At 36.4% G+C, this 13,115-nt stretch overlaps 1 protein-coding gene across 1 annotated transcript in view; it reads left to right on the forward strand.

Annotated features, from left to right (window-relative positions):
• LOC130931457 (RAS guanyl-releasing protein 1-like) overlaps positions 1–13,115 on the forward strand; it is a 64,554-nt gene that overhangs the window by 22,475 nt on the left and 28,964 nt on the right. Inside the window, exon 4 of the mRNA XM_057860272.1 lies at positions 4,249–4,354. Coding sequence (XP_057716255.1) covers positions 4,249–4,354 — 106 coding nt within the window. The remainder of the gene's footprint in view (positions 1–4,248; positions 4,355–13,115) is intronic.

A 13,115-nucleotide genomic window follows, 5' to 3' on the forward strand; every position in this document is an offset into this window, starting at 1 on the left:
CATTCTTTCCTTTACACATATCAGTGGTCCTGGTCCCTTTGCAGAAAAAAAGCCCCAAAGCATGGTGTTTCCATCCCCAAGCTTCACAGTGGGTATGGTGTTCTTCGGATGCAATTAAGTATTCTTTCTCCTCCAAACACAAGAACCTGTGTTTCTACCAAAAAGTTCTATTTTGGTTTCAACTGACCATAACACATTCTCCCAGTCCTCTTCTGGATCATCCAAATGCTCTCTAGCGAACCGCAGACGGGCCTGGATGTGTACTTTCTTCAGCAGAGGGACACGTCTGGCAGTGCAGGATTTGAGTCCCTGGCGGCGCATTGTGTTACTAATAGTAGCCTTTGTTACTGTGGTCCCCGCTCTCTGTAGGTCATTCACTAGGTCCCCCTAGTGGTGGTTCAGGGATTTTTGCTCACCGTTCTTGTTATCATTTTGACGCCACGGGGTGAGATCTTGCATGGAGCCCCAGATCGAGGGAGATTATCAGTGGTCTTGTATGTCTTCCATTTTCTAACAATTGCTCCCACAGTTGATTACTTTACACCAGACATGTTCAAAGTGCGGCCCGGGGGCCAAATGCGGCCCGTGGTCAAATTTCATCCGGCCCTCAGCCTCTGTCATAAGATCAATAACGTCTGGCCCGCACACAGACTTAATAAATTGGTCAGCAGTAGTGCTACCAGCGTATGAAGTAGCTTACACATTAAATGCTGCTCCTCATTTACCCACTAAAAGGCACAGCACTCTAAGGAACATTACCCTGTGTGACCCTTGACTTCCAGTTGTCTAAAATGGCAACAATCAACAACAAAAAAGTTGACTGCGATGGCCGACGCTTCAAGTTTAGGTGGAAATTTGACTATTTCTTCACTAAAATACGCAACAACTGTGTCTGCCTCATTTGCAAAGAGACGGTCGCCGTTTTTAAAGAGTTCAATGTGAGGCGATATTACCAAACAAGACATGCTGACATGCAGACAAGATTGCTGGGAGGATCCGCAGCGAGAAATTGAAGCAACCCAAAGCTAGTTTAATTTCACAGCAGCAGTATTTCGCAAGATCCCAAGAGTCGAAAGAGAATGCCACAAAGCCTAGTTGCGAGATTGTTTAAATTATTAATTAAAAGAAAATAATAAAACAAATGTGACATACAGAATGCTTGCTAAAATAAGCTTAAGTATATTGTTCTACGTAAAGGACGTCAGCCAAGGTCTGCCCCCAACATTTTTACCACACCAAATCTGGCCCCCTTTGCAAAAGGTTTGGACACCCCTGCTTTACACCAAGCATTTTACCTATTGCAGATTCAGTCTTCCCAGCCTGGTGATGCAGGTGTACAATTTTGTCTCTGGTGTCCTTTGACAGCTCTTTGGTCTTGGCCATAGTGGAGATTGGAGTGTGACTGACTGAGTTTGTGGACAGGTGTCTTTTATACCGATAATGAGTTAAAACAGGTGCCATTAATACAGGTAACGAGTGGAGCCTCGTTAGACCTTGTTAGACCTCATTCAAAGACATTAGACCTCTTTGACAGCCAGAAATCTTGCTTGTTTCTAGGTGACCAAATACTTATTTTCCACTCTAATTTGGAAATAAATTCTTTAAAAATCAAACAATGTGATTTTCTGTTTTTTTTCCACATTCTGTCTCTCATGGTAGAGGTTTACCCATGTTGACAATTACAGGCCTCTCTAATCTTTTCAAGTAGGAGAACTCGCACAATTGGTGGTTGACTAAATACATATTTGCCCCACTGTAACTCAAGGAACGACAGGTGTCTAGCCAATAATACGATACAATTCACTTCACTTTTTGCTGTGCAGCCAATCATAGCATTAACAGTGTTGTGCATACGTGCATCGTGCAAGTTAGCTAGCTAACAACAGTGCAGCAGAGGTAAGAGACGCAAATGCTCATCCCTTATCATGGCAAAAGGAGCAGGCGGCGATAGTACACTCATTAAGCCAAAGTAAAAAAGAAATGCGGTTCTTTAAAGATGGAATGGTGGTCGGAGTATGAGCAAAGAGAGAGCAAAGAGACAAGTGGTGAAACTGAGTGAGATTTTTTTCTGTATTTTGATTTAATTTGCATTATACTGTATAATGACTTCAGTTATATAAGTCATTTAAATTGTCTTCCCATATGTGGTAAAGATAGAATTTTGACAATTATTGAGTGAATTACAGTACTTAGTTTCATTATGTTCAGACTTACATTGACCCCTTTCCACTTGCTGAATATGCTGGTCCATTTTTTTCCCCTCAAACGCACGTTTGATTGGCTGATGACTTGACACCGCCCCACCCCCTCCACACACGCATTCACAGCCCGGCAGAAATACAACACGCCGCCTCCTCAGTCCCCCTTTGAAGTCGAGGGATATTAGAAGTTTTTTTCCGCCAGCAGCAGCCACTGTAAGTAATGTTAAAAGACATCAATGTTGTGGAAGTGGGGAATACACAACAAATTTTGTTAATGAAAATAAATAATCCGACCTGCATCAGAGTTAGCATAACATTAATCTGTGTGAATTTCTCGAACTCAAGGAGAAAGCTGCTTTGAAATATCTTCCTGTTTGTTTCCTACTGTTTACGTTAATTAAAGTGTAAGAAATGTAGTGAACTCAGGCTTACCCCGCTATAGTGAATTGATGATTAAGAAGTTTGTATATCTTGTGTATGTTCACTTAATTTGTGTTCAAATATTGGAATGTAAATTTGCTCATAAAATCCAGATATTTATTCTGGAAGTTTTCGAAATGTTTCTTTAGTAGTTTTTGAAAACAAAGGTTTCAATCATGTATCACCTGAACCAATACACATGAAAGTTAGTATAAGTCATTGCAGATTTATTTTGCATTGATCATTTAGCCTATCAATTAATTAGGTTCATATTGGTGAGAAATGTGGGCCTGACCCCCGTTCACCTAGTCTGTTTGCTCTTATAAATGTCCTCTCCCCAGCAAAAAGTGTACATGCAGGTTATGCTCTATATCAGACATGTCCAAAGTCCAGCCCAGGGGCCAAATGCGGCCCGTGGTCAAATTTCATCCGGCCCCCAGCCTCTGTCATGAAATCAATAATGTCTGGCCCGCACACAGACCTAATAAATTGGTCAGCAGTACTGCTACCAGCATATGAAGTAGCTTTCACACTAAATGCTGCTTCTCATTTACCCACTAAAAGGCAGCAGCACTCTAAGCAACATTCCCCCGCGTGACATTTTACTCCCAATCTTCTAAAATGGTTACAAGCAACAAAAAAACAAAACAAAAAAGTTGACTGCGACGGCCGACGCTTCAAGGATAGGTGGAAATTGGACTATTTCTTCACTAAAATACGCAAAAACTGTGTCTGCCTCATTTGCGAAGAGACAGTCGCTGTTTTTAATGAGTTCAATGTGAGGTGATATTACCAAACAGACACGCTGACATGTACGACAAGATTACAGGGAAGATACGTAGCGAGAAATTGAATAAACCTAAAGCTAGTTTAATTTTACAGCAGCAGTATTTCATAAGAACCCAAGAGATGAAAAAGAACACCACAAAGGCGAGTTGCAACACTTTGTGGAAATTATTAATAAAAAAAAAAGTAATGAAGCAAATGTGACACACAGAATGGCTTGCTAAAATTTGCTTGAATATATTATTCTACGTAAAGGACGTCAGCTAAGGCCGGCCCCCCACATTTTTACCACACCAAATCTGGCCCCCTCTGCAAAAAGTTTGGACACCCTTGCTCTATATTGTCCCTACCAATGTTGAGACCAAACATACGCCCTTGGCTTACAGGGAACTGCTTGTTGTCTTGCGATGTCTTATTGTTCAGTTTCTAGCTTGTTGCCTTCTGACTTGTTTGACTGCTGAAATAAATAAGTGCTGAAGGTCCAAAAATATGTTTTCAATTTTGAAATACTGCTAACATCTGATCATTTTAGTTGTTTTCCTCCATTTATCAATTCCTGTTAAACAGAACAACTTTTTCACACTGTCCTTGCAACACTTGTTGACGGCATGATTTAACATAAAATACTGTGTCTCTACTGCCTGCAAACACCTGAATTTGTGCATTACCGCACCTTTTTATCCAGATGTGATGAATCACAGAGTTTCTGGCTTTGTGAAAAAAGAGCGAACATGAGTCACTGATGATGTTTTTTCATTTGAGTGTGTAACTTGACATTTTGTATCAAACAATGTCTCTTCATTTGCGCACTAAGGTTTTTTTTTTTCCCTCTTCTCTCCAGATTCAGACGGTTACGTGTGTGAGCGAAGCCATTTATTGAACATAACCTTGACCATGCATCGTCTCCTCATCTCCTCCAGTGATCTGTTGGATAAGCTTATAGATTTATATCCTTCATAAAGATGACATAAGTATATTGTTAGTATCGCTGATGTATTTGTCTTGATTTCAGGTTGTGTGCTGTCTGTTTTTGGTTGTAAAGAGCGACTGGCAATCTCCTGCTTGGCTCACAATAATGCGTACGATGTGTGCAACATGTATGAATTTGCTGCTGCTTATATTTCTATGCAAAAGTCTTGGGACACCACTGACTTTATTGTTATCATCTCATTTTTCATGCATTTCATCATCATTATACTATCACTTACCACAATCTTTCTGTCTGTCGCAGTGCTTCTCAATTATTTTCTGTAAACCCCCCCTCCCCCCACAGGAAGACGTAAACATTTTGCGCCCCCCCCCCCAACTGTGCCGGCGCTGTCAATAGTATCATTTGTCTATAAAATTATTATTATTATTATTTTAAGTACACCCCTGCATAACTGTGTCCTTTTTAATATTAAAGAAAAAGCAGTATCGATTAACTTACTGTAAAGTATAACTTTACTAGAATTGTTTTGTTTGTAACAGAAAAGACTTAAAGCACATCAATTTTTCCTGAATTAAAAAAAAAAAAAAAAAGTCACATCTACATTGTAAAAATACACTCAATGTACATTTTTTGACTATTTAATACTGAAAAATAAAATTTTATAAAATAAATTCAAATTGATTCATAACATTAACCCTTCCAGACCTGAGCATGCTGCTGAAGGACATGACATGTCCGTGTCTCTAAACCAATAAATACACTGAATTTAGTTGCTATTGCCACTTCTGGGAGATTAATGGACGAAATTTTAATTAATTATTATTAATTTAATTAATTAATTTATCTAATCTATAGAAATTCTGTGATTTAAGCATTTATTTACAAGAACTTTCAACTTAAAAAGCTCTTTGTTTTGTGACGGCCGCCATGTGGGATTACACAACACCGTAATTTTGGTTTAAAATATTTACGTAAAATGAATAATAACTGCCCGTTTTTTGCTTTTACCCAAGAATCCAGACGGTTTTACATTCATATCTATAGAAATTCCGCGATTGAATCATTTATTTACAAGAATTTTGAATTTAAAAAGCTCTATGATTGTGATGGCCGCCATGTTGGATTACACAATGGTGTAATTTTGTCTTAAAGTATGTCGGAAAATGAACGATATCTGCCTGTTTTTTGCTTTTAACCAAGAATCTAGACTGTTTTACGTTCATATCTATAGAAATTACGCGGTTTAAGCATTTATTTACAAGAATTTTGCACTTAAAAAGCTCTTTGTTTTGTGACAGCCGCCATCTTAGATAACACAATTCTGGCTTAAAATATTTACATAAAATGAACGATAACTGCCCGTTTTTTGCTTTTAAACAAGAATCTCGACTGTTTTACGTTCATATCTATAGAAATTCCGCGATTTAAGCACTTTTTACAAGAACTTTGAACTTAAAAAGCTCTTTGATTGTGACGGCCGCCATGTTGGATTACACAATAGTGTAATTTTGTCGTAAAGTATGTACGGAAAATGAATGATAACTGCCTGTTTTTTGCTTTTAACCAAGAATTTAGACTGTTTTACGTTCATATCTATAGAAATTCCGTGATTTAAGTACTTTTTTAGAAGAACTTTTAACTTAAAAAGCACTTTGTTTTGTGACGGCAGCCATGTTGGATTACAATTTAGCTTAAAATATTTACGTAAAATGAACGATAACTGCCCGTTTTTTGCTTTTAACCAAGAATCTAGACTGTTTTACGTTAATATCTATAGAAATGCCGTGATTTAAACATTCATTTACAAGAATTTTCAACTTTAAAAACTCTTCGTTTTGTGACGGCCGCCATGTTGGATTACACAACCGTGTAATTTGGGTTTAAAGTACTTACGTAAAATGAACGATAACTGCCCGTTTTTTGCTTTTAACCAAGAATCTATACTGTTTTACATTCATATGTATAGAAATTCCGCCGTTTAAGCATTTATTTACAAGAACTTTGAACTTAAAAAGCTCTTTGATTGTGACGGCCGCCATGTTGGATTACACAAAAGTGTAATTTTGTCGTAAAGTATGTACGGAAAATGAATGATAACTGCCTGTTTTTTGCTTTTAACCAAGAATTTAGACTGTTTTACGTTCATATCTATAGAAATTCCGTGATTTAAGTACTTTTTTAGAAGAACTTTTAACTTAAAAAGCTCTTTGTTTTGTGACAGCAGCCATGTTGGATTACCATTTAGCTTAAAATATTTACGTAAAATGAACGATAACTGCCCGTTTTTTGCTTTTAACCAAGAATCTAGACTGTTTTACGTTAATATCTATAGAAATGCCGTGATTTAAACATTCATTTACAAGAATTTTCAACTTTAAAAACTCTTCGTTTTGTGACGGCCGCCATGTTGGATTACACAATCGTGTAATTTTGGCTTAAAGTATTTACGTAAAATGAACGATAACTGCCCGTTTTTTGCTTTTAACCAAGAATCTATACTGTTTTACATTCATATGTATAGAAATTCCGCCGTTTAAGCATTTATTTACAAGAATTTTGAACTTAAAAAGCTCTTTGTTTTGTGATGGCCGCCATGTTGGATTACACAGTAGTGTAATTTTGTCTAAAAATATTTACGTAAAATGAACGATAATTGCCAGTTTTATGCTTTTAACCAAGAATCTAGACTTTTTTACGTTCATATATATAGAAATTCCGCGATTTAAGCACTTTTTTACAAGAACTTTGAATTTAAAAAGCTCTATGATTGTGATGGCCGCCATGTTGGATTACACAATGGTGTAATTTTGTCTTAAAGTATGTCGGAAAATGAACGATAACTGCCTGTTTTTTGCTTTTAACCAAGAATCTAGACTGTTTTACGTTCATATCTATAGAAATTACGCGGTTTAAGCATTTATTTACAAGAATTTTGCACTTAAAAAGCTCTTTGTTTTGTGACAGCCGCCATCTTAGATAACACAATTCTGGCTTAAAATATTTACATAAAATGAACGATAACTGCCCGTTTTTTGCTTTTAAACAAGAATCTCGACTGTTTTACGTTCATATTTATAGAAATTCCGCCACTTAAGCATTTATTTACAAGAATTTTCAACTTTAAAAACTCTTTGTTTAGTGACAGCCGCCATGATAGATTATACAATACCGTGATTTTGTCTTAAAATATTTACGTAAAATGAACGATAACTGCCCGTGTTTTCCTTTTAACCAAGAATCTCGACTGTATTACGTTCATATTTATAGAAATTCCACCACTTAAGCATTTATTTACCAGAATTTCCAACTTTAAAAACTCTTTGTTTAGTGACAGCCGCCATGTTAGATTACACAATACCGTGATTTTGGTTTAAAACATTTACATGACATGAACGATAACTGCCCTTTTTTTGCTTTTAACCAAGTATCTAGACCGTTTACATTCATACCTATAGAAATTCCACCATTTAAGCATTTATTTACAAGAATTTTCAACTTTAAAAGCTCTTTGTTTTGTGACAGCCGCCATGTTAGATTACACAATACCGTGATTCTGGCTAAAAATATTTACGTAAAATGAACGATAACTGCCCGTTTTTTGCTTTTAACCAAGAATCTCGACTGTTTTACGTTCATATTTATCGAAATTCCACCACTTAAGCATTTATTTAACAGAATTTTCAACTTTAAAAACTCTTTGTTTAGTGACAGCCGCCATGTTGGATTACACAATAGTGTAACTTTGGCTTGAAATATTTACATAAAATGAACGATAACTGCCCGTTTTTTGCTTTTAACCAAGAATCTAGACTGTTTTACATTCATATCTATAGAAATTACTCGGTTTAAGCATTCATTTACAAGAATTTTCAACTTAAAAAGCTCTTTCTTTTGTGACAGGTTTTGTATCTCTGCACAATAGCGGAATTCAACCTAAATAAGTTGTGATTGTATACAGAAAATTGCAAATTTTGCTTTTGTTGAGTAAAATTAGGATGATTCTGCATGCTTTCTTTAAGTATTAAGTTTCTGATTTGAAAACTAAGTGATTTATGAGTTGTTGAAAACAACAACAAAAAATTAAGTTGCTATTTTGGGCAAAAATTGACATGATATGTTAAATATTCCTATTGATCCTGAAAAGAAAGGTGATTATCTCTGCATTTGGTGATTTTTGTGCATCTAATGTAAAATTTGAGAATTTTATAGCCATTTTAAGTTTTGTTATACTTGTATAAAATATAATTAATCGGGATTTTATTAGGGAACGACTTAGAATTTTTTGATGTCGCTGCTCATGGAGACTCATTTATCCCCAAGGGAGGTGCCTATTTTGGTTTTAGGTCACTAGTGGCTTTGGTTTTGAAAATATTTCAACTTTAAGTTTTTGAAAGTAGGCACCCTACGGATCAGCCTGGAGCCCCGTGTCCCTTCAATTGATAGTGAAGTCTTTGATTACAACACAATATAAACAAGCACAATGGAAGTGCACTAAACTCCCATGTGGCACATTAAAGCTGTTCAGCTTATCAAGACACTCAGATTCCAATTCTCCATGCTTAAGATTCTGAACAGGATGGATAAAAAAATAACAATAATTGTACCTTTAGCCATTTCGTAAAAGATCATTTAATTTTTCTGCCTTTCATTGACAATTGAACAAAGGTGCAGAAAAATCTTGAACGAAACTGTATCTCCTTGTATATTTTCATGTGCCCATGTTTGTTTGGTCTTTTTTTATCATTTGCTGTGTAAACAAAGCGCATCTTTATTTGCGTCGTGTCTTGTGAGTGGAGTGAAGGGCTTTCAATCTCGGCTTCCATTCAGGAAACAGTAGTGTCGTCACAAAGCCTCTCGGAGGAGAGCGCCGGCTTAGCGAGCAGCCCCGGGGTTTCAGGTGTTAATTACCTCTGTTTTTTATTTTTTTCAGACACGTAGACGCACACGCGGCCTCTTCAACTATATATAAACACATCAACAGTTTAAAGAGACGGCCGCTTGCACAAAGTACGTCACAACACAACACACAATACAAAATGTCCCACGGCTATTTTTACCTCTCATTCGGAACCCGAGCCCCAGAAGTATCCATCAAATGGATTGAAAGTGTGTTCTGATCAGGGTGGAGACGCGGGGGCCATTAACAGCCTTCATCATCGCAGTCCAGCCCAGGGATTGCGTGGGCGCTTCTTCTGCTCCCATGACGCCATTAGCCTTTTTATGTGCATCACTTCAAGATGATTCCTGCCAGATAAGAGCTGTCGTGTCAATCCGTTTATTTATGAAGGCTGACTCTCACATCACACTTTGTCTTGAACTGCTTTTTATTCTGCCACTCCATCTATACTATGGTTGACGGTCAAAGTGCAAAATGAAGGCCTGCGGGATAATATTATTAGACTTGCCATTGAAATTACACAAAAATTTTGGGGGGGTAATTTCAAACTCACCCTTGTGTTTGTATGATCTGATACTTACTGTATATGGAATTACGTTAGAATCCAGTTTTGGTTTATGTTGCCTGGAGGTCTTTTTCCAGTTTTGTCTTTGTGATTGCAATTGATTTGACCTGTAGTCACCCTGCTTCTTGTGTGTCCACCAGTTAGCTTTCCCTATGCATGCCATGTCCACCCAGTTGTTTCTCTTTGTCTAGTCACTTTCTATCTATACATCTATCTGTATATCTATCTATACTAATATCTATATATTTATTTATACATACATTTATCTATTTATACATCTATCATCTATTTACCTATCTATACATCTATTCATCTATCTATACATATATCTATACATTTATTTATCTGTACATCTATATCTGTCTATACATCTAATTATACATCTATCTATACGTCTATCAGTTATTTCTCTTTGTCTAGTCACTTTCTATCTATCTAGCTAGCTAGCTATACATCTATCTGTATATCTATCTATACATCTATGTATATATCTATACATACATTTATCTATCTATACAACTATCATCTATTTATCTATACATCTATTCATCTCTCTCTCTCTCTCTCTCTCTCTCTCTCTATATATATATATATATATATATATTTATCTGTACATCTATATCTGTCTGTACATCTACTGTATCTATACGTCTATCTCTGTCTTTCTATACATCTATCCATCTATCTATACATCTGTCTGTACATCTACCATCTATCTATCTATACATCTATCTACAGAATATATGTATTTATCTATACATCTATCTAAACATCTCTGTGATCTATCATCTATTCATCTATTTATACATTTATCTATACATCTATCAATCCACCCATACATCTATCATCTATCTATATCTATCTATACATCTATACATCTATCTATACATCTATACATATATTTATCTATACATCTATCTGTATATTTATTTATACATACATTTATCTATCTATACATCTATCATCTATTTACCTATCTATTCATCTATCTATACATATATCTATACGTCTATCAGTTGTTTCTCTTTGTCTAGTCACTTTCTATCTATCTAGCTAGCTAGCTATAGACCCTACTCACGTGACGTCACAGCCACGCCCCCGCGCCATGTTGTCCGTATACTCGTCATGTTAATGCATTAGCGCTTCGTAAATTCCTCCTATTTTGGCCTGTTTTTCTGCTCGTTAACATTAATAATCAAAATGCTGAAGTCGTGTGTGGCGGTCGGTTGCAAAAACAGAGAAGATAGACGGAGAGACTTGAAGTTCTACCGGATTCCGAGAGACCCGGAGAGAAGAGAGCGAGATGGGCTGCTGCAATTCGACAAGAAAACTGGGCTCCAAACGATTACCACAGATTGTGTAGTAGTCATTTTATATCTGGTAAGATGCATTTAATATATATTTAGAGGGTTTTGGGCTGACAACCACAATTAAGATCATTGCTAGGCTAATCGCCGACAACATACACGTATGTATGTAGTGAGAGTGCTATCGCTAAACCATATAAACATTAAAAGCCCTAGCTCCATTGACAAATGACATGAAATACATTAGACTTGACAGTGGATGTTAGGAAGAACAAAAGATTTTGAATTGAAAATTTCGTAACTCACCTTTCCAAGCACAAGATCGATTCCTGCCGAATTTTCGTGGACGAGGACCTGTTTCACTCAACCAGCAACGAAGTATTTATAAGCCTCCAAGTTCTTAAAGTTTTTCAAACTTTCGTGAGAATAGGCTGATTTTGTGTGGACAAGATAGTTGTAAATATCAGGGTAGCTAGCATATGTCAGGCAAATACGGCAAAGACAGCGGGTCGAAAAACATCGATTTAGGCATCAAATATGGATCTGGCGAATGGATAAACTGAAGCTTTTCCACATAACGCCTTTTATGCAACGCATCAAGTGAGTTTACTGCATCCGAAAGCCATGGGTCTTCCATGAAATGCATTATAAATTGCTCGATCAATTGAGACCATTGATAATACAGACACAAAATGACGGACAAGGGGGCGGAACAATACAGCGATCACGTGATTTTGTGACATCGTTGGGTAGGGTCTATACATCAATTTATACATCTACCTGTATATTTATATACATACATTTATCTATACATCTATCATCTATTTATCTATACATCTATTCATCTATCTATACATATAGCTATACATTTATTTATCTGAACATCTAGCTATACAACTATCTATGCATCTGTCCATCTATCTATATATCTGTCTGTACATCTATCATCTATCTATCTATACATCTATCTACAGTATATATCTATTTATTTATCTATACATCTATCTAAACAGCTCTGTAATCTATCATCTATTCATCTAATTATACATATATCCATCTATCTATACATTTTTCTATCTATACACCTGTCTGTCCATCTATCTATATATCTACATCTATCATCTTTCTATAATCTATCCATCTTTATATACATGTATCTATACATCTATATATCTATACATCTCTCTAATTTCTATCTATCTCTATCTAGACATGGAGGAGTCTGAGTGTCTTTTTGGTCTGTACAGTTTTAATGTATCACATGGGAGTTTGATATACAGGTAGTCCTCGGGTTATGAATGAGTTCTGTTCCAACGCTTGCGATGGAACCCGAATTTCTGCTTAAGTCAGAATTAACCCTTTCTCGGTGTGAACTTGCTTGGATGGCCAGACCTGGGCATGTTGGCAGTTATTTTGAATGTCCTCCACTTGTAATGCCTGATTTTATATTCTTTTGAGATCTTTTGAAACCCCTTACCAGACTCATAAGCATCTACAGTCTTCTTCCTGAAGGCCTTTTTGTTGTTTACCTGCAATTAAATCACTTTCTGTTCCAGAGATAAAGAAAAACAGGATCACACATTGATATGTGAGCATTTCTAAATACAGAACTGAATATTTAACGGGTGTCCTAATTTTTTCACATGACTGTATGTTACCTATGAACATAGAGGTGCTATCGTTAGGTAATTATATTTACCCGTTGACACCATGTGGATGGACTGTTCGGTGAGCCAGGATTTGGCAGGGTGGAGTGTACACATATCAGCAATGTGAGGTGTAGAACCCAGTATTTTGTCACTTAGTATATAAGTTGTGCAAAATTTTCTATTTGTCGGGTCTTCGTCCATGCTTCGTCGTGTTCTCAACCTCATCAGTTTTGCTTTGTTGATTTGTTCTTGTTTGTTAAAGTACTGTACATTTTGTTTGCACCTGCCTTGTTCGCTAACCTACAAACCTGACAACATTTCCCAAGCGATGCACGCTTGGCCTTGGAAAAATGTCTACT

The sequence above is a fragment of the Corythoichthys intestinalis genome, chromosome 15 (genome assembly GCF_030265065.1).
Source record: "Corythoichthys intestinalis isolate RoL2023-P3 chromosome 15, ASM3026506v1, whole genome shotgun sequence".
NCBI lineage: Eukaryota > Metazoa > Chordata > Actinopteri > Syngnathiformes > Syngnathidae > Corythoichthys > Corythoichthys intestinalis.